General features: G+C 43.4%; 1 protein-coding gene across 2 annotated transcripts in view; it reads left to right on the plus strand.

Moving 5' to 3' along the window:
- The window catches only part of LRRC7 (leucine rich repeat containing 7), a 231,621-nt gene extending 214,271 nt beyond the window's left edge, over positions 1 to 17,350 (plus strand). For both annotated transcript variants that reach the window (XM_018576885.1, XM_018576887.1), the window contains 5 exons: positions 299 to 514; positions 4,423 to 4,515; positions 6,552 to 6,626; positions 16,808 to 16,898; positions 17,190 to 17,350. In XM_018576885.1, the coding sequence (XP_018432387.1) occupies positions 299 to 514; positions 4,423 to 4,515; positions 6,552 to 6,626; positions 16,808 to 16,898; positions 17,190 to 17,215 (501 nt within the window). In that variant the 3' untranslated portion in view covers positions 17,216 to 17,350. The remainder of the gene's footprint in view (positions 1 to 298; positions 515 to 4,422; positions 4,516 to 6,551; positions 6,627 to 16,807; positions 16,899 to 17,189) is intronic.
- Positions 17,351 to 22,901: the final 5,551 nt, after the last annotated feature.

Consider the following 22,901-nt stretch of genomic DNA (forward strand, 5'->3'; position numbering starts at 1 on the left):
GTATACAATAACTGGATGTGCTATTTGATATTGTTATACACACTCAGGAGCTGAAAGACTGTGTGCGTTAGAAGCAGGAGGCCACTCCTAAAGGCATGTAGCTGATTTATATGTAACCGCAAAGCACACACTATACTTCCCACATCAACTTCTGCGTTTAATAAAACGAACGCAGGAAGCTGCTGAGAATGAGGCCTTACTGAATCCCTTTATTTACATATGTTACTTTTTAAGGCCCTGCAAAGTAATCATGGCTTTTTTTCCTAAACCTTTGCCTTACGACTTGTGTTACCCACAGGCAGGTAGCCATATCCAGACCCTGATGGGATCGCAGAGCTTGCAGCACAGATCCAGGGAGCAGCCGCACTATGACGGCGGGATGAACAAAGTGACAATCCAGCAGTACCAGTCCCCGCTGCCTATCCAGATCCCAGCTGCGCAGAGAGGGCCCCAGTCTGGACGCTGCTTAATCCAAACGAAAGGGCAGAGGAGCATGGACGGATATCCGGAGCAGGTACATGGAGCTTATTTAAAGTACAAACTGGAGAGCTGTGATCCTTGCCTCATCGCTTAGGGCCCATGCACATGGATGCCTGGCATTCAGTATAAAATGTTGGGCATATTTACCTACCCAGGGGCCACGGTGCTGCATATAGCCATACATATAAATCAATGGCTGTAACCAGTTATACGCTGGTACTTGCACAACTACCACATGCATAAGGACATGCAACCCCAGTCTCCCTCCAGGGGAATACGTCTTTATGCGTGTGTTTACACAAGTGTTGGTGCATACCTCCATACAGTCATTGATTTCTACATCTGTAGCTCCCGGGTGCCTGAGGTTTACATTGTATGGCCCCAAGTGTCTGTGAGCATAAGTCCTTGAGGGTTAGTTCACACCATAAGCAGTGCGTTCCGGTCCAATTCTGGCCGGAACGCACTGCCTTGAATTGCGGCCGGCTCACTTTTTTTCTGGGCAGTGGCGGGCCATTGAAGCGAATGGCACGTTAGCTACGCCTTCCGGCTGCAATGCGATCGCCAGCACGGAATCGCATAGGCACATTGTGCCTGCAGTGCGATCCGGTGCAATCAAAATAGTGCTTGCAGCCTTTTGATCGCACGGCACCGGACCGCACTGCAGGCCAGAGGGCGTTTCTGCGGTGCCATTCACTTCAATGGCCCACCACGCCCCCTCCAGCCCAGCAAAAAAATGAGCCGGCCGCAATGCGGGTCAGTGCGTTCCGGCCAGAATCGAACCGGAACACACTGCTTATGGTGTAAACTAGACCTTAAAGTGGGCCTAGCATCCGATTTTTTCATGTCAAATGCATGCATGCTGTGTAAGGCCTTGTTCACACCAAATGCAGATCAGATACAGTCAGGTTTCTGCACACGCACGCTAGTCTTTTTGGTGCGTTTTTGATGCGTTTTTGACGCTTTTTTGGGTAAAACTCTAGCACTGACTCAGCTGGGGATGTGTCAGACCTCTGCAGAGAGCAAGGGTCTTTCTTTACAGCATGCTGGCAGGGGGCAGGCTTTTCTACTCAGGTTGTAGCTCTACAAGCTGTCATTGTTTGCACATTTGTTTTGATGCACCTGCAATGTATTAAGCTGATTTAAATTGAACGTTCAGTTGGGCTTTAAGGACTTTCCCTGCCTAGTTATATGCTGGAGGCCCAGTGGCTCTTCCTCCAATGCAGAGAGCCCTCTGTTGTAATCACACATTTTATCAGAGCCATAAATCAGACAGACCCTGGACACACTTACGTTACAGGAGACTGCGCCAAGCTCCATCTCTGCTTTATTGCGCGCTGATAAAATTACAGAAAATGCAATAAAATTGACAGCTTTATGTGGATATATGCCTTCATATCATTTTTCATTTCACTGAAATGATCCATCAGGGTTTCGGACCCCGGAGGTGTGAGTGTTGGGTGTGTTACTATTTTGTTTTCAGATACAGATGTTTTCTTTTAAATAAACGCCGTTCAATTTTAGGTGCAAATTTACCTTAGATGAGTGTGAAAAATGACAATGGGAGTAGCACATAATACTAATAATAATAGCACACAGTCCAAATATTTTTATTATTGTTGCAACCTCGGCACTCCAGCTGTGGTGGAGCTACAAGTGCCATCATGCCTCTGCCTCTGGGAGTCATGCCTGCGGCTGACATAGTCTTGCAATGTCTCATGGGATTGGGGTGCCGAAGTTGCCTACCTCTGTTGTAGATTATAATCAGTATTAGAGAATAACATCATTCCGGCCGGCCTTGTAGTCATGATGATAGCGGCATGCCAACTATATTGGCATTGCTGCCAAGCAGGCAGTTACAGATATGGCTGTCTCTATAATGAGACAGCTTGGGGCAGTTGCCTCAGGTGGCATCTCTTTGGGTCACCCGGTGGGGTGGCAGGCAGAGCGGCATGGTCGCTCTGCAGCACAATGTTTGCAGTGTGTCTGCCATCTCCTTTCCGGCCAGCACTTTGCAGGTTGCTAAGAGCCGGGTAGGGAGATGTCTCTCTCTCTCCACCCAGCTCTTAGCAGCCCAGGACGCTCTTGCCGGCATCCCGTGGGCTCCTGGCAACCAGTGATGACCAGTGAGGGGTTGGAACACCTGCCAGGTCTTTATTGCTTTCTCTGTTTGTCCTGTGACCACCACCAGAATAGAGGGGAAATCTTCCAATGGGTTTTGGTGACAACTGTGTTGTGTCTACAGTACAGGAAATGATTGGAAATCTCCCCAATGTGACTCAGATGGATAAAAAAAGAAACTGGTGGGGGCCTTAAATATACCCTACTCCAGGGGTAGGCAAGCCCGGCGCTCCAGCTGTTGCGGAACTACATAATGCAAGGCTCTGACAGCCACAAGCATGATTCCCAAAGGCAGAAGCATGGTGGGTTTCATTATGTAGTTTCATCACAGCTGGAGTGCCAAGGTTGCCTACCCCTCCCCTACTCTTTTTTAAAGGTTTTAGATATACTTTGATGTAAACAATTAATGTTGCGCTAATCTTTTTGCCTGATTTCCTGTTCCTGTGCCACGTACTAGACTTCCTTAGTAGGGCATCACCTTTAAAGGTATTATCCATCCTTATTAGCTATATTGTATCACAGTGGTGGCAAACCCATCCTGATATCTCCTGCACCCTCTGCAGTAAGAACAGCTTTCCATTGAATCCCTCATATTAATGAACTGGATGTCTGGAAGAGACAGGGAGCCCGCTTTTCGGGGTGGAGGCCTTGCTCTCCTATGATCATTATTGTTTAACCTGTTTAACAATGCAGCACTATTGCTAACTTGAGAAGCGCATAGACACAGTGGTTGATTTACTAAACGCAAATAGGCTGTTCACATTGCAGGGGAATTTCCCTTTAGCTAGGTGAATGCGGTGAAAAGTCACTTTACTAAGAATACCCAATCACATGCAAGGAAAATAGAAAACAGTATTTTTGCTTGCATGTGATTGGATGATGGGAGTCTGCAGAGCTTCAGCTCATTCCCAAAGCTAAGGAAAAATTCCCTTGCAAGGTAAACAGCCTTTTTGCCTTTAGTAAACCAACCCCATAGTATTTAAATAATTTAGGGCCCATTTACACTGTTGCAACATGTTAAAATGCATATGTCCAATTTCCCCATAATAGAATTAGTGTCTGCTTCCATTTCAGCATTGCAGAGCATTTTAAAAAATACAATATAGGAGGATTTATCAAAACTGGAGCAGACAAATTCTGGAGCAGTTGCCCATGGCAACCAATCAGCTTCTCTCTTCAGTTTGTTCAGTTAAGATTGGAAAATGAAAGAGAGAAGCTGATTGGTTGCCATTGTCAACTGCTCCAGAATTTGTCGGCTCCATTTTTAATAAATGCTCCTCAATGTGTTTCAGTACATTAGGGGGGTCTGTAGAAGTTAATGGCAGTGCATTAAAACGTATCTAATGTGTGTTTTGATGCGCTGGCAACAGGTATTAACAAACCTTGGTCGATGGCTGTAAACCCTATCCTCATCGAGTTCAAAAATGCATTAGAAAAGGATGTCAAAAGGCTTTGCAACACACAAAGAAACCCATCTTGACGCCGGTCAACGCACCTGCCTAGCGCGATGAAATAGCGTACTTCTACGCACATGAATGGATCTAAATAAGCTTTTATACAGCTTTTTCAAGCAATGTGCAAACCACCTTATGGCACATCAACCAATCAGCATTGTTTATTCCGCTGATCTGGCTGCTATAAACTGACATCTGATTGGTTGGAATGGGGTATTGCACTTCATCCCTGGCACTGACGCTCCAAATTAGTTTTAAAATGTTTCCTAGCTGCTAAACTTGAAGTGTTTTATATGGCAAGTCACAGGCTTTAGTGTGAAGTTTCTATTGCTGTGCGTAATATATTGCCCCCTTCGTCTCTTCATACCAGTACTGTGTAAGGATAGAGAAGAATCCCGGCCTTGGATTCAGTATCAGCGGTGGACTCAGCGGTCAGGGGAACCCATTCAAACCTTCTGATAAGGTGGGTGGATGAGTCTTGTGCTGTCTTGTTTTCTTTTGTGCCCACACGCAAACACATACAGTGTTATTGTTTTCTACTAGTACGCAATATTAATTCCCCATATAGAATATACTGTATCAACATTTTTATTTACTTCTGTGGCGCCACCATACCGTAGTCTATAGCGCCTTATGGAGTACATTGACAACATCAATTCCGCGCCCCAGGGGAGCCTCCCTCCTAATACTCCTGCCACATTTATACATTCACTGCGGCCAGTTTTAGGTGGAAGCAAATTTACCTAAATAGCCAGTTAGCAGCTCTACTGAAGCTCAGGTAGAGATCACATGACCAAAAGCTTGGCATTTGGTGGGAGAGTACTGGACTCTTAAGCGGAACTCCAATCAGTGCTAAAAATAGTTAATTTGTCCCTTCCTAGAAGATAAAGAATATTTTTTTTCCATCGGATGACTTAAAGCCTATCTCTTCCTCCATACTGCAAGGGTTAACTGTTCACTAATGTCTAGGGGAGCTGTGTAAATGACTTTTATTTACCGGATCCCCGTTTTCTATAAATGTGGGGAATTAAATAAAGGTATGTTTTGTTTAATATATTGTATGTGAGTGATTTAGGTTTCTGTTGTGGTATCTCGTAAATGAGGATTTTGATTGTGATATTAAATTGTATCTGTTATAAGAAACTAGGACCAGCCAAATACTGTACCCGCAAATGTACAAATATCGTTATTCTGTGCTATTGCTTCCTTGAATTTTGTGCCATTTGATGGACATCACACACATGAACATCTCCATAGTTGCCATTTTTAAAACATGAATTTCTTTATTTTTTTGGTTCATGAAAAACTTGAAGGAAGTTTTGTATGCAATGTAGGAGCAGTGGGGGGGAACACATTAGCTAATTGATTCAAGTGCTGGCTGGAAAGGTCATACGCAAGCCCACATACTGTACCAGTGGGACTTCAATCATTTGATACACTTAGTCATTAAAGAGGCATATAATTACAGGACTGCAACCTGCTATTAACTCTAATATTCTCCATCTAGTGCACAAATAGTTCCTAAAAACCTCTTTGTGAATTATGGAAAGGTGAACAGGTAATATGAGGCATAGTATTTCCTTAAAATGTGAATAATATTCAAAGTGACCCTGTCCCTATACTACACGTTTTCATTAAAGCTATACCTGGCAAAAAAAAACAACTGTGTATGTCAGTGGTGGTCGACTGACTTAAAGTAGGAGCCTCAAGTGTTGGCCCAGACAAAACTAAAGGGCGTCAAAGGATATTCACTGAATGCAATGCTACAGAAAGCTATCAGGGACTGCAGATATGTAACAGGAGCTGGTCAGAGACCATGGGCATGCTACACGAGATGATCAGAGACTATAGGGATGTTACAAGTGATGGTCAGAGAATATGGCCTTGTTAGAAGAGGTGGAGATGTTCTGAGACTATGGTCATACTACAAAAGATGATCAGAGACTATAGCCATGCTATGAGAGAGCCTCAGAGACTGCAACCATGCTACAGGAGATGGTGAGAGACTGGGGACATACTTCAGGAAAAGGTCATAGACTGGAAAAAAGAGCATGCAGTACTGTTACAGATATCCCAGGAGCTCTTTGGCTCCACTGAAACCATTCAAGCATCAGTCAAGTTGTGCAGGACTGCACTGGGCTGGGGCAATTCAGCATGTGATGTCACAGAGTGACTATGATGTCACAGGGTGACTATGGGTTACATGCACATCATGCAACTGCACAGTGTCCTCTAGGTCTAATTAAAAAAGCCAGGATGCAACCTGACACATGCTAGCATGATTGGTTGCCATGGGTTGCCTTGCAGATTAAGCCTGCATGCGTATCATGTTGTATGCGCCATTCTGTTGATGTATGTCATCAGTGCCGTGCTCCCAACACACCTTCCGAAGTGAGTCGCCTCCATCTATTTCCGTGGACACCCAGAGGCATCACACTTAGCACAACTTCAGTGTAGAGCAATCGCGATAGATGCCTAACCTGTGTTTCTGACTTATAGGGTATCTTTGTTACTAGGGTTCAGCCTGATGGACCAGCGTATGGGGTACTCCGGCCTGGGGACAAGATCCTACAGGTAAGCTTACCTTGACTAGCAATTATTCATGTCTTGTCAATTTATTGCACTGTGCTACTCATTGGTGCACTATCTTGTATATTGAGATTATTAGGGATGAGCTCAGGTTTGGACCAAACCTGGTCTGAACCGGAGCTCCTCCGAACACGGAAGTGCTATGAGCCACCCGCCCAATTGGCTGTGGCCTGGGGAATTCCCCGCCCCGCACATAAACAAAGGAGCGGGGTGCGTGTGCTGATGTCATTGATCTTATATGGCCACATTAGGTCAAAGTAATTTATCAAATATAGTCATGTGGCCACATAAGGTCAATAACGTCACTGCACCCCGCCCCCTGGGGAATTCTCCGGCAGCGGAAGGAGCTTTCTTCTGTGTTTAGAGGAGCTCAGATTCAGACTAGGTTCAGCCCAAACCCGAACTGATCCCTAGAGATTATATATTGTGTATTATGTAAATTTAAAGCCCAACTCTGGTCAAAATCTTTGTTTCGGATAAAAAAGGGTAAAGCCTCTCCCAAGTTCTTTTTTGCCATCTCTGTCCCTTCAGGGGTCCCTAATGGGAACTATTTTAGTAGAGTGGAGAAGGGTTATAACATCTATAGAAAGTTCAAACATTTCACCGGCACACCCTCATGGAATCGAATATCAAAATCCTGATATACAGGTAAAACTCGAATAATTAGAATATTGTGCAAAGTTCATTTATTTCACTAATACAACTTATGCGGTGAAACTAATATATGAGATAGACTCATTACATGCAAAGCAAGATAATTCAATCCGTGATTTGTCATGATTGTGATGATTATGGCTTACAGCTCATGAAAACCCCAAGAACCCCAAATCCACAACCTCAAAAAAGTAGATTATTACATGCAATCAATAAAACAAGGATTGTACATAGAACAATATCAGACCTCTGAAAAGTATAAGCATGCATATGTACTCAGTACTTGGTTTGGGCCCCTTTTGCAGCACTTACTGCAATTACTTTTGCACGATATTCTAATTATTCGAGTTTCACCTGTATTTAATAAAGTGCAAAATGTCACATAGCGTCATAAGGTGCTGACATTTCGGGTCCACGCAGGGATCCTTCTTCAGAGCGACATAGTAACCGTGACAATGTTTGTAGAGTTGCTCCTGCCTTCCCATCCTGTGACAATCGGTCCCAGGTGTCACAGGAAATCAGGGAAAATTGCCGCTGTGGAGTCACACATATAAAAAATATATATATAAAAAAAACTTTAAGCAGATCTACACTCAAATCTTAGCCTAAAGCCACAATGAAGTTTAGGTAAAAGTGAAACCTTTATCTTTAGTTTTGGCTAATGTAAGGAAATTTTAAAACCTCTATAAGGTTTTATTTACAGTCTATGTCCTGCTGGAGTAGTTTCCCTTTACTTCCCATCCAGGAGATGCAACAGGAAATATGAGGAAATCTCTCCAAAGTGAGGAAAATTCCCACTATAGACTATTGTCACTGGAACCTCTGTCCCCATTGAAGGATTTCCCTTCACTTCTTGCCCTAATGGCAATTCTGGATTCTGCCATCACCTTCAGACCCAGTGACATTGGTCACCAGTACAAATAGAGGGCGAATCTCCCCATCAGAGACATAAACAGCAAAAAAAGAACAGGACATCTCACCACGCTATCAAAAACTAAAAAAAAATAGGTTTTGCATTTAAAAACACTATAACAGTCTTGCTGGTAAGCTTAGGTTAGGATTCATAGTAGAACAAAAATATATTCTTTCTTAAAAAGGCCCCTTCCAGTGATTGTCACATAATCAACCAAATAACCAATCTGAACTCTGATCCTCCTCCTCAACTGAGATCCTGTGACGAAATGCCTAGGCTTTTGGGTTCTGGGACCAGCACTGGAAGGAGCCAAGAGCAGAATTGACTCTAGGAAAGATAAATATTTGAGCCCTTCTCTTTATTTATCAATCGCAGCAACACTGATAAAGTGTACTTTGGGGCAAAATTAATTAAAAAACACCATCATACAGTTCAGTTCTGCAATACATGCATTGGAGATTTGTACTGCATATGTTAGGTTTTATTTTTCCCAGACATACGCTTGAGGGCCCATTCACACCGGAGGAAGTGTATTAGGGTGCACTTAACGATCACCCACTGGTGTGCATTGTGCAAGCACTGCAATGCGTTGTACAATGCATCACAGTGTTCGTTTTTCTTTAAACTTTATTACATGAAAGTTTATGTAACTTCATGTGTGTCAGCGCATTGTGATGCATTTTAGCACTGCGCTGCACAAAGATGCAACATGTCCTACCTCTTCTCAATGCAGACCAAAACAGCCTGTAGGTATGAACTGAAGAGTTGAGGAATGTAAGGCAGTTTGCCTTGTCTATGCATTAGGACTACATTTTCCCAAAAGCACAGGTATGAATGAGCCCTGAATAAACCTTTAAAGTCCATCTCCAGACAAACAAAAAGGAACCTTGCAGTGGGGCTACCCCCACAATGAAAGGGTTAGGTGACCATTTTGTCCAGGGGCCGGAGTAAAACACATTTACTTACCTGATCCGGGCTCCCATGGCAGTTGGCACCCACCTCTCTTCCCTTTGCTCCAGCTGGTGGAATGTCCCTCGGCATCCTCACATCTAGTGCATGTCTATGGAACCTGCATTAGATGTGATGATGTCAGCCGTCCTTAGACTGCCAGAGCGTAGGGGAGAAGAGACTGCAGGGACAAGTTCCAGCAGCCCGTAGGGAGCCAGCGGGAGTGGGGATCATGTAAGTAAATCTGCTTTACTCCAGCCCCTAGACAAAAACAAGCACTTAACCATTGCAGTTTGGGGCTAACCCCACTTCATGGATATTTTGTTTTTGCCTTGGGCTTTAACATTTGAGTAAAGTCTAACAAAAATGAATTTAAAAAGATATAAAAACACATTTAAAATGAATATTTACAATGTTTAAAAATGTGCGTAGTTTGATTTCTTACACTTGTTCATATGACGTTTGATGTATTAATATTCCTTATTTACCAACTGTTAGCAGAAAGTGGCAAGCCTGATGAGAAAAACATGTCGTGTGGAGTCTCATAATACAGCTGAGATCTCCATCCCTATTCACACAGTCACATGCAGCGAGGCTAGACGTCCCGGATTGTTTCAGCACTAACAGAGAAATCCTTCAAGTATACGCACACTGCTGTGTTTTCTGAATAGGAAGCACAGCATGCCTGTGTTCTGAACAGTTATAAAGGAAGCAAGTAGAACAACAATTTTAGGTTCTTTTATTTAACACGGATATTGGAAAATATTTGTAAGCCTTTTAATTTACTTTATTTAATTTTTTTTTTTTAAATGTAACTAAAGCCTAAACTTTCTTATTGCTGTCTTTGTCACCGTTGTGGAAAATCACTCTCTCTTGTTTGTCCTGGTGACCATTGCCACCTAGACAGAGAGCGATCGGAAATCCAAAAATGGTATTGCTGTCATCAGAATAGGAATGGAGAGGAAATGTATTTGTATTTATTTATTACAGGTATTTATATAGCACCGACAATTTACACAGTGCTTTATATAGTTGGACATTCACATCAGTCCCTGCCCCCAAGGAGCTTACAATCTAAGGGCCCCATCTCAAATACAGGGCCAACATAGATAGGAGCCAATTAACCAACCAGCTTGTCTTTGCAGTGTAGGAGGAAACCAGAGTACCCAGAGGAAACCCACACATGCACAGGGAGAACATGCAAACTCATTTGCCGGATAGTGACCTGGCCAGGGACCCCCAGTGCTGCAAGGCAGAAGTGCTAACCACTACGCCATTATGCGTAGTGGTTAGCACCACTATGCTGCCCAAATGCTGCCCTGTCCGTTCCTCCAGCTCTGACTGGAGGAACGGACAGGGGAGGGGGTGGGCTCAGCTGGCTCTGCTTTTAGATAGGCAGAGCCCGCTGTCAATCAGCCAGCTGGGTGCATCTTGACAGTATTGTCGGGATCTGTCCCGGCTGCTGCACTCTCAGCATATAGCGGGCAATAGCCTGGCAATAGCCCGCTATATACCGAGCTTTGAGTCAGGAGGTTAGTATATGTCTTCCCATGACCCTTAAGAGAACTATGGGATAAAAAGGTTACCCCATAGTTCTCTTTTAACTGCAATAGAGAAAAATCGGGTCTTCTGCCCTGCCAGACAGGACTGTTTAGGTTCAAAGTTCAATTCAAACCATTTTTTTAGCAGTTTTGGATGGATTTAAGTACTTCTCTGTAGGCTTTATTGATCTTTGTGACCTGCTGAGGCAATTTCACCTTGCTTCCTCTCCCTGTGACTACAGGACAGAAAAAGAGGGGATCAGGTTTTCGGGACAAGAAGATACAGTCAGATAGTAATACTGACCCGAATGAAGATGGTGGAGAGCTGAACACTAAGCTTGGAAAAGGCTCCAAATAAATCAAAAGATTGCTGGAATGTGGCAGCTCCCAATGGTGTCCCTGGGAAATTGAGCATGTATGGAGTGACAGGTTAAGAATGCCAAACCTTAGGGATTGGTCCAGATATAAATCTTTATTTGTCACCAAAAAAGGGTCTTATCAAAAGCCAACATGTCTGGGGGGTTGTAAAAAAAAAAAAACCCTTCATCAGGGCTTAGTATTACTGTGTTACTGTAATCTGGACAAATGGCTACTCCTGAGTTTTTATTCTGTGTGAACTGTGGTGTGTGAGTTCACTTAGTGAGGTATTTGTCACCCAGGCAAACTCAGGAGTGACTACCTGTCCATATTCCATTTGAACAATAATGCTAAACTCTGATAAAGGGAGATTGGTACATAACCCCCAAAACATGTTGGCTGCCAACTCTTGATAAGAACATTTTGTTGTGACAAATAGAAAATCATATCTGGACCAATCCCTATGGCTCGGCATTCTCATCATTTCACTTGATATGAGTAATAACAATGTAACAGAGTTTTTATCCCTTTAACTGAATTTGGAGAGTGCTTTGTTGGAGTTGGTGTAGCCACTGGAGAGATTTCCCATCACTTGCTGTAATAACAGGAAGTGAGGGTAAACCCTTCTCGGCAAGGTCTGAAACAAGAGTTTGGACTGGAAATGGTCTTTAAGTATCGTAGTGACATTCATACCTAAGATACTCTTTGCTCAACCGCACATTGGCCACAAGAGGTTAATTATTAGTAAATGCGGAATCGGCTTGCCTTTATGAAACCTTTGAAAACATTTTCATCCCTTGGTTTTAGTTGCCAGGCAACAACCCTGAGTGATAGCATTCCTATTGAAATGTGTCAAGGTTACAAGGAAATAACGTTTAAGAGAACATGTGGCGTTACGCATAAGCTCATTATTTCCATTTAGAAGCTTGGTGCCTACATAAGTGGAGTATTGTTTGTTACTCAGGTGAACCGCGAAATAAGAGCAACCTTCGCGATTGTGTTTCTGCTTGAGTACTGTGCTTCTGCCTGTTTATACTGAGAAAGAGATGTCTCTGTGCTGGTACGGTATGATGACAGTCCACCAACTGCACCAGGGCTCTGGGCTTGGTCTCCATGTCGGTGGCAATGTGAGCCCTGATCACAGAGACCAAATTTACTAGATCAGGAGTAGGCAATCTCTGCACTCCAGCTGTGGTTAAACTTCAAATCCTATTATACCTCTGCCACTGGTAGTCATGCATGTGATTTGTCAGAACCATGCAATGCCTCATAGGACTTAAAGTTTCACAACAGCTGGAGTGCCGAGGTTGACTTTCTCTGTACTATAAACAGAAGGACACATGATGGAGCCAGAAAACAGAATAGCAACATTGCCTGGCATGAGATCCCCTTACTGAGGACCCTTGCTGCAGCTTCTCACCTTGTGACTTCGGTTCCAAAAGTTTGAAACAATATCGGAAGTCCACCAAATGTTTTCTATCTCCAATCCCTACACTCGTCTGAAGCAAGTGTTGATTATGATTGGTCAGGATGGTATAAGTGACAGATCCTTAAACCAAAATCCATCATCAGCCATAGGGCACCAGGCTCCATTTATTACAGGGTCCATGAATGATACACAGTATGCAGTGGATGCTGGTCTTTCTAATGAGAAAGCCCAGTACTGTCTGCATGCCTGTTGGTTAAAGACCTTCCCATCTGGCTTCTTATCCTTGAACACTTTCAGATCTGTTATGGCACAACAGTAATTAGATTGAGCCGGTAGAGAGTGTAAATAGACCTCATCACCTGTCAGCTGGTATGTCTACACATTATTTCACCTTTACCTGAATATTTATTTTTTTGTAATACTGAACATGAATAATTAAGGAAATATACAAAAGAATATGGTGTATCCATGATATTGGGTTTGCAGAGCCTTCTGACATTAGTAAGGAGAGAGCATGCAAGAGCTTATCCCTTTCTGACTGTATTTACCTGATTCTCCATATGGCTTTCTCTGAACAGAGCAGGCTGGAGGGAGTCATTACTTTGACTCATTCAGCTGTGTGTGTCATTTAACCTTTAAACTATTCCAGTCTGTAGACATGTTTTTGGTAAGCAAAGCAGTTAAGGATAGCCTGTTAATCATGTGAAATGGATGCCAGAGCTCCACCTGCTGGATAGAAACAGTAAATATGAAATATTTAAAGGAAACCTGTCATGAGAGACTGCAATTGCTGACCTGTCCTAAAAAAAATAGGTGCCCACTTTTAAGCTGATACAATGGCTTCAATACTTTGAGTCACTGGGTCAGAACAAGTATGTAGATAAAGACTACAGACTTTTCTCTGACGTCTTGATCTGTATAGTTGTTCTGGGCCAGTACTTAAAGCTATTGGACCAGCCTAACAGCTAAGCAGCCAGGATTTACAATGACAACACTTGTATTTTTTATAACAGGTTAAATACATGCAATGGACATGTTCAGATCAAGCAGTGCAGGAGATGGGGTAATTGATAGATAGGATAGATAAATAGATAGATAGATAGATAGATAGATAGATAGATAGATAGATAGATAGATAGGGGCATCCCCAGGCCGGGTGTCACCCAGAGCGTTTACCGGGTGACACCCCGCCGTGACGTCATCGCGCATGCGTGGCGATCTTGATGATACTTGCCGGCGGCCATCTTGGTGATGGTTGCCGACAGAGAGAAGAGGGGACAGTCACCAGATGGGATAAGGTATCCCTCTGGGTCACCTCCTCTCTCCCGAAACTGTTGGGCGCGCGTTCCATGACTTTACTGAGGGGGGTGACACCAAAATGACTGTCAGTCATTTTGGTGTCACCCCTCCAATATGTCACCTGGGTGTGGGCCGCACCCCCCTTGTGACGCCACTAGATAGATAGATAGATCTAGGGCGCCACCCATGTTATCTGCCCTTCTGTTTTGCAGTGACAGGTGCACGTAAAATAGAATTTCTTGCAGAGATGAACAGAATGTTCTTTTTATTCTTCCCACATACAAGGAACATCTGACATGCCATGTAAAGGAATCACTATGCAAAATGTTCCATGTCATTATTGTGACAGTTTGATGTTACAATTTTTTATGTCGGTGCCTGCAATCTGACAGATCTGACAGCGGCCTCTCTCATGCATCGTATAATGTAAATGTCATATATCGGATTTGAATGTCAGGGATGTATATGTAAATGTATACATGCAATTCAACCAGGAATGATCACACTGTTCATCTGTACTGTGGGCATGAAATCACACTGGTGTCAATCATCATACCTCTATGAGCTTGTTGGACATTCCATTTCAAAGCCAAGAGCATTAATAAAGAGTTCCCACCCTTTGAGGTTATAACAGCCTTCACTCTGCTGGGAATGCTTTTCACAGAATTTTGGAATGTGTGCCCATTTAGCCGAAAAAAGCATTTGTGAAGTCAGGCACTGATGTTGGATGAGAAGACCTGGCTTGCAGTTGGCATTCCAATGCAGCCCAAAGGTGTTTAGTAGGGTTGAGGTCAGGGCTCTGTGCAGGACACTCGAGTTCCTCCACACCAAACTCATCAAACCATGTCTTTATGTAGCTGGCTTTGTACACAGGGGCACAGTCTGGCTGGAACAGAGAAGAGCCTTCACCAAACTGTTTCCACAAGGTTGGAACAGTACAATTGTCTAAAATATCTTTGTATACTGTAGCATTAACAGTACCCTTCACTGGAAACACCGGAATGCAATAATTTGGCAGGTTATCCACATTCTTTTGGCCATATGAATTTGTGATCGTCAGGTGTCCACAAACTTTTAGCCATAGAGTGTACAAATATATATTCTCCAAGCTAAGAATAGCTAATAGTAGTTGGCCACATTCAGCTGTAGAAGACGTTTTGTAGCTTCTGCTGGCCACTTGGCTTGGAGAAGCTACAAAGCGTCTTCAGCATTACTGAACAAGTCCAAATGACTGTGACCAACTGCAACTAGGTATACCGTATTTTTCCGTCTATAAGACGCCCTATGTATAAGACGCCCCCAACTTTTCTGACCCAAAATTCAGAAATCAATATTTTAAATGATTTTATGCATCACACTTACCTCTGAGCCAATCACTTTATTCAGACTCTGTTGCATCACTGGTTTCTGGCAAGAAATCCAAGTTATAAGCCTCTGCTCCAAGTTTGGCCATTTTGCTGGTTTTCCTCTCAAGGCCTTCTTCTTTTTGGGCATCTTAAGGAGTTGTTCTTCCTATTTTCTCCACTGTCTGATCATACACTCAGTGGAGGAGGTCCAAATTGTCTCTCTGCAGCTCTATTTCCATGCTCTTTTGCATAAGTGATTATATCCAGTTTAAATTTTGCATAGTAAGCCAGCCGCTCTCCCCAGCAACAGCTGACGTCAGGTACAAAAGATTTATGATTGGAGGAGAACTGTTATCTTGTCTCTGCAATCCGAAGTTTCACTCCTGAGGCTAGTTTGCAGTGGTATCAGCACTTTCAGCAGTTTTGAAACCGCGGCCCCCGTGTATAAGACGCACCTCTATTTTTAGGTAAACATTTTAATGAAAAAGTAGCATCTTATACACGGAAAAATACGGTACTTGGCTTGGAGAAGCTACGAAAGGTCTTCAACGAAACAGAACAAGTCCGGTTGAATGTGACTAACTACTACTAGCTATACTTGGCTTGGAGAAGCTACAAAGTGTCTTCAGCATTACGGAACAAGTCTAAATGAATGTGACCAACTGCAACTAGGTATACTTGGCTTGGAGAAGCTACAAAAGGTCTTCAACAATACAGAACAAGACTAGTTGAATGTGACTAACTGCTATTAGCTATACTTGGCTTTGGCAAAGTACGTAGGTCTTCAATATTACAGAATAAGTCCAGTTGAATAAGTCCAACTACAGCTAGCTATACTTGGCTTGGAGAAGCTTTGAAAGGTCTTCAATAGTGATGCACTGATACCATTTTTTGGGGTATCAAGTACAAGTACCGTTATTGTTTCATCAGTACTCACCGATACTGAGTACAGATATCGGCATCCCGAGGTAGAGTGGGCCTAGCTTCCTGATTGCCTGGGAAGCTAGCTTCATGCTCCCTTGCGACACTGCGAGACAACCCGGCTTCCTGACCAGTCAGGAAGACGGGCAGTGGGCCATGACCTGCTGCCTGGCTTCCTGATTGGTCAGGAAACCAGGCAGCCTCGCAGTGTCACTAGACATTGTGAAGCCGCCTTCCTAGCCAATCAGGAATCCAGGCGGTAGGTCATGGCTTGTTCTGTAATGTTGAAGACTGATACCGATACTGGTATCGGTGCCGATACTGATCATTTGGCTAAGTACTCTGGCTTTCTAATTGGTCAGGAAGCCAAGCTGCTTTGCAGTGTCTCTAGGCAGCATGAAGCTGGCTTGCCAGGCCAATCAGGTAGCTGGGAGGGAGGTCATGACCTGCAGCCCTGCTTCCTGACTGGCAGGGAAGCTGGCTCCATGACCCCTTGCGGCACTGCGGAGAGAATCTCCCTCTGACCGGAAGTTCCAGTATCAAGGTAAGTATCAGAGCATTTGGGCAAATACTCGCCCAAATGCTCAGTATCGGCACCGATATCGGTATCGGTGCATCCCTAATCTTTAACATCACCGAACAAGTCCAGTTGAATGAGCTATCAAAAACAAAAGTTTGGGCACTACAAACACTTTAATGAAAGAAACGTTAGACTTTGCAAAACATTCTTTGACCCTTCTCTCTTCTCTGTATTCCAGGCCAACGGACACAGTTTTGTAAATATGGAGCACGAAAAGGCCGTCGCGCTCTTGAAGAGTTTTCAGACAACGGTAGACCTTGTAATTCAACGTGAGCTTGCTGTCTAAATATTTTTTATAAACAGTGACGATATCCGTTAGACAGGTCCTCTCTTTTTTTTTCTCTTTTCTTCGTTTTTGCCAATTGCTGGATCAATGGCAAAGAGCAGTGCCAAATGTAGATGCTATGTTATTATTGACGGACAGACGTTCACGATATACGTATGAAAAACAAAAAACTTTTACTTGGATAACAATGTATTAGATTTAATCATTTAGCCTGAGGCTTGGGCTGAACAGTGGTGCAGTTTTATAACAAAAAAAAATGTTTTTCTTCCCAAAGCGGATCTCCTAGTTTTGACAGCGTGAAAGCACACAAGACGCTCTACTGGTACCCGAAAATCACCACCAAGCACTGCCTCAACGTTGTATATGCCTTTTATATAGAACATAAAAAACAAAAACAACTTAGAAGGAATCGCAAGTCATATTTTGACTTCTATATGAAAAAAAAATAATAATTACAAAATCATATTTTCGTAATGAACAAAGAAATTGATAAGAAAGTTATTTATTAAAGATGTACGCTGAATTAATATTCCCTTTTTTATATACGAAATAGATACTTATGCCTTATGGAGAACACTTTAAATGTATAGAATTAAAGCCGTTTATTTCATTTGAGAAAAAAAAAAGTAAGGGTTAATCAGACTGGATGTCATCTAAATATATGTTTAGTATTTTTATAGTGGTGCATCAAGAGATGGGGACAAAGGTTGCTTTTGGCTGAAGCCCTTGGTGAAAAGCCAATCCCTATGTGCTTAAATAATAGGTTCCAGATTCAGCTTCAGTCTCTGCAACTTGATTGGCTGTGACAAAACCGATCTGTAGCCAATGGGATGTCCAGACACACACACACAATACAAGGCTGAATAAATAACTTTGTTCAGTCTGTTCTACTAGCAATACTGTTGATCCAGACAAAACAAAACAACACACCAGATAAAGAGCTCCCAAATTAGGGGAGGAGTCCTTTTTGACCCTATAAGCAGCAATCATGTACATTTCTTGGACAATCACTCCGCTTCCTACTATTTATAGGTGAAGGTGTCATTTTTTAATAATAAAGGCATCCAATCTATATTTAATTCAATCATAGCGCTTGCCACCGACACGTCTTTTCTCCGTCCTTACAGTGAAGGATCCATGCTCATGCTGAAATTATTTTGCCTCTAGCTGTACCAGATGTTCCCTTTTTATTATTTATACTCATCTTCAATAGTGGGAAATCAGCTAAAGTTTTCATTAGAGCAGGAAAGAGTTAGTAAACCTGCCAAGTTTATTTGATGTGTCCCAACTGGAGAGGTTCTCCTGTTGACTATCACCTTGAGAAAGGGCACCATAGAGTCTCGGAACCATTGGTGGTGCCCATATATTTTTGTATCTGTTCTGTGCTGTTTTTGCCTTGGGGGTGCTGGCCATTTCTGTTTTTGGATTTATACGGTATCACTGTATCATCCAAGGCTGTGCGCCTGTCTTGGATGGGTTGTGTTCTGGTTTGATTGATTTGTTCCAACTGGAGGGGCTCCATCTCATTTCCTGCGAGGTGTCACAGAATGTCAGAGCAATCTCTCCAGAAGGGACACATAGTTACATAGTTAGTCAGGTTGAAAAAAAGACACAAGTTCATCGAGTTCAACCTATGACACAGATGACAATAAACAAAATCTAGAACCCATCCTCATCCCGCTAAAAGAAGAAATGCTTTCACTGCAAAAAATGTTGTCTGAATTTTGACTTTAGAAGCCAAGTCCACCCAAGCTTGACACTTGAACTTTGGGCAGGAGGCCTTATCAACCGGTAACTTTCTCATAAGTCATGGACACACAAATGTTGAGATTCCTGTGCAGTTGCTTGGTTCCCACCCCTCTTAGAAAGCCATGATGAAGGTGTCATCTTGTTGGTTCTGGACACCTCAATCATTTATTTGTTCTGCATTTTAGAGAATCCGTCAAGGAACTGTGTCACCATCATTTGGCTTTCACTTAGATTATAACAAGGCACAGTGGCTCCAGTAAGGCTGCTCTCCACACAACAGGAAACCCCTTGATGCAGGGAGGCAAGAGTTGAGAATCAGTATCAGTACTAGTTCACAACAGGGTAACACAATACATCCAGTGCATTTCGGGGGCCCAGAAAATCTCCATCTTCTTCAGGGATCAGATATTGTGAATGGTAGGACTTAAAGATGGCATAATAACCAAAAATAATTATTTTTGGTAGTTATGCCATCTCCAACCGTTTACAATAGGGATGCACCGATACCAGTTTTTCGGTATCGAGTACGCGTACCGATATTTGTTTTCGGATTTTTTTTTACAGAATACCGATACCGGAAGTCCTATTAAGGAAGCCAGGCAGCACGTAATGGCTCGCCACCTGGCTTCCTGATTAGCCGGAAAGCCGCCTGCATGCACAAGTTACGAGGGAGCATGGAGCCGGCTTCCCGGCCAATCAGGAAGCCGGGCAGCGTGTTATGACTTGCTGCCCGGCATCCTGATACCGAAAGCCCAAGTATCGGGCTAGGCATCAGAGCATTTGGACAAGTACGAGTACTCACCCAAATACTCGGCATCGACACCAATACCAGTATCGGTATTGGTGCATCCTTAGTTTACAAAATCTGATCCCTGAAGAAGGGGGAGAGTTTTGGGGCCCCCGAAACACGTTGGTTATTTTGTGTTATCGTGTTGTGAACTAGTATCGATACTTAAAGAATTTGGACTCTTGAACCTTTTGTTTGGCGTTCTCATTGGACTCACTTACACTTTTGGCAAGCCTCTATATACTCCGTTACATCTCCTCTAAGATGCCTCCTGTACCTCGGTAAAAAAAAATAAAAAGGGCAATAAAATAAAGGAATGTCAGAGTGGTTTTTATCAACCAATCGGATTCCAGATGTCATTATTCCAGCAGAGGTCAGAAAATAAACGGAGCATGTTGTAGTTTAATATGCCAGCATCCTTAATTTTCCTTTCATCTGAGTTTCTTCAAAGGCCAGCGAATGCATCAGCATTTATAGTCTGACCTTACAAAACCCGTCATTAGACATTCCGCATGCTACGCAGGCCATCGCTTATGATTGTCACAGTCCTTCAGTCTGCAATGAGTGGAGCTCTTTCTGAATATTACAGGGGTTAAAAAAAAAAAACAAGCAGGCTCATGTAACTTGGGGTATGTGCACACGGATGTTTTTATTCCATCTCATCAAGACTGGAAGAAAACAAATTCTATTAACTTCAGCTTTGATCCCTTTGAGGTTTTTAATGCTTTCAGCCTCATTCAGTCTTCAGTCCATTCCCCGTACTTCTTTCAGTTTAGGTGTCCACTGCATGAGACCGAAAGGCCAGATTGAATATGGAATAATAACCCCCTTTCACAAATTTTATTCAGTTTTTGTTCCTTCTTGCAGTTTCATTCCTTATTAGGTTTTTCAACTACTGTCCTTCTAGTTAGTTTTATGACACCCGACGTGCAAACAAAGTTATCTTAGATTCAGAATATACCGGTAAATGTTCTCTGTGATTTGAATGCACTTTCCTTCCTTTACAAATGAAAGCAGAACTCCAGGCAAACGGTACATATTATTATTATACAGGAATTATATAGCGCCAACAGCTGGCGCAGCGCTTTACAATATAAGGAAGACATTACAATAACAATACAATTCCAGACAGGATGGTAAGGAGGGCCCTGCCCGTGAGGGCTTACAATCGAAAAGGGAGAGGCCAGTGATACATGAGGAGGTAGCTGTGTGGGGATGTATTGTCTGAGAACGTGATGGTTGAGCCTTTGGTTGAGGTAGGATAGGCTTCCTTGAAGAGAGTCTTAAGGGATCGTCTAAAGGCAGCCAGAGTGGGAGACAGACGGACAGTTTGGGGTAAAGAGTTCCAGAGGATGGGAGAGACTCTAGTGAAGTCCGGGAGGCGAGCGTGGGAGGAGTTGACGAGGGAGCTGGAAAGCATGAAGTCTTTGGAAGACCGAAGGGAACGGTTAGGGTGATACTTTGAGACAAGGTTTGAGATATATCTGGGGGCAGAGCTGTGGATGGCTTTGTAAGTCATTGTTAATATTTAGAATTTTATTCTTTAGGCTATTGGAAGCCAGTGGAGGGATTGGCAGAGGGGGGTTGCAGAAACTGAGCGGTTGGTTAGGTGAATGAGTCTACCAGCAGCATTCATGATAGACTGAAGGGGGGATAGTCTGTGTAGAGGTAAGCCAATGAGGAGGGAGTGGCAATAGTCACATATAAACCCCAATTGCTAAAATCTCATATAAGAATTTTCTTTAAAGTGGAACTCCAAGAAGTTAAAAAAATTAACCCTTGCAGTGGGGCTAACCCCGCACTGCAAGGGTTAAGTGCTTGTTTTGGTCCAGGGGCTCAGATAAAACAAAAATGTACTTGCCTGATCCTCGATTCTGCCTGGCTACCGTGCGGCCTCTTCTTCCCCAGGCTCTGTCGGTCTAGGCACCACTGATGTCATCACGTCCAATGCTGCTCCAGTTACCTGCATTGGATGTGAAGACATCGAGAGACATATACCACAGCCAGGGTGGAGGGGGAGAGAGGCTAGTGCTTACTGGCTGCAGGACCGAGGATCAGGTATCTGAGCATCGGGTGAGTAGAACCTTTTTTTTTTTTAACTTGGACAAAACCGAGCACTTAACCCTTGCAGTGTGGGGGTAGCCCCACTGCAAGGGTTAATAAAATGTGTGCCCGGTCTTCTTCTTTAAAGGAGAACTATGAGGTGAGTGCTTTTCACTCTCCTCAAAGTTCTAGCCGACCTGTGACAATGAGACTGTCACAGGTCGGCTCAGTAGATCGGGAGGTGAGCGAACACATACCGGCATTCGCTCACCTCTTGATCCTGTCACGGCTCTCTGCAGTGACACGTTACCCTAAGGAGAACTATGGGGAAAAGACTTAACCCCATAGTTCTCCTTTAAGCCTTCCTATCTTAATTTCATTGTGCAATCTCCTGTCCTCCATATATATCAGATCTCCCCTTGTCCATTACACAGTCTTCTGTGAGGCCAGGTGCACACCATTTTCCAGACCAGATCTGAAACACAGTGCATTGCGTTTATATGAATTTTTGACACATTACGGTGCATGTTTGTTTGGTTTTTTAGCTTCAAATGGGCTTTCAGGTGCAGTCCAGTGCGTTTTTGATGTGTTTATATGCGTTCCAGACCAGGAAAATAGTTCCTGCAGCATTTTTTTTGCCCGCACCGGAACGGGCTGCACTGTTGTGAACAGAGCCCAGAAATACCATAGGAATACAATGGGATGCATTTCGTGTGTTGAGAAAAAACGTTCTGGTCCGGACACGGTGTGAACAAGCCCTAAAAAAATTCAGAAATGTTTTTTTCTTCAAAATCTTGAATTGAACTTAAAAGGGAACTATGGGGTAAGTGTTTTCCTCATAGTTCTCTTTAGCGTCACGGGAGGACACATACTAACCTTCTCCCGTGACACAAAGCTCAAAGCTATTGCCCGCAATATACTGTGAGCGCCGCAGCCGGAACGGATCCCGACATTACTGTCGAGATCCACCCAACTGCGTGAGTGACAGCTGGCTCTGCCTATCTAGAGGCAGAGCCAGCTGTGCCCGCCCCCTCCCCTGTTCAAAAATATTAACATTTGTGCATGTCAGCTCTGTGGTTTTTTTGCTTGCCTGGAGTTCCACCTAAAAAAAATGTTAGCCAGCAGGGTCAAACCTGGAACGTTACCTTTTTAAATGCCAAAACAAAACGTAGGGAAAGAAAGCATAGGGGAAGGAACCTGGCCACCTTCACATTAATGTATGTAACGTGCAATAAAAATGCGTATAGGAATGCATGCTACTGTGCGCGGAGACGTATATTTAGAATAGCACCCCAATGCATATGTACTGCACAGGGGCGTAACTAGAAATCACAGGGCCCCATAGCAAAATTTTGTATGTGGCCCCGTGATTGGCAGTCATGCCACTTGCAGAGCCCCAGCGCAGAG

Source organism: Nanorana parkeri, unplaced genomic scaffold (assembly GCF_000935625.1).
Source record: "Nanorana parkeri isolate BGI_ZX_2015 unplaced genomic scaffold, ASM93562v1 scaffold79, whole genome shotgun sequence".
Classification (NCBI taxonomy): Eukaryota; Metazoa; Chordata; class Amphibia; order Anura; family Dicroglossidae; genus Nanorana; species Nanorana parkeri.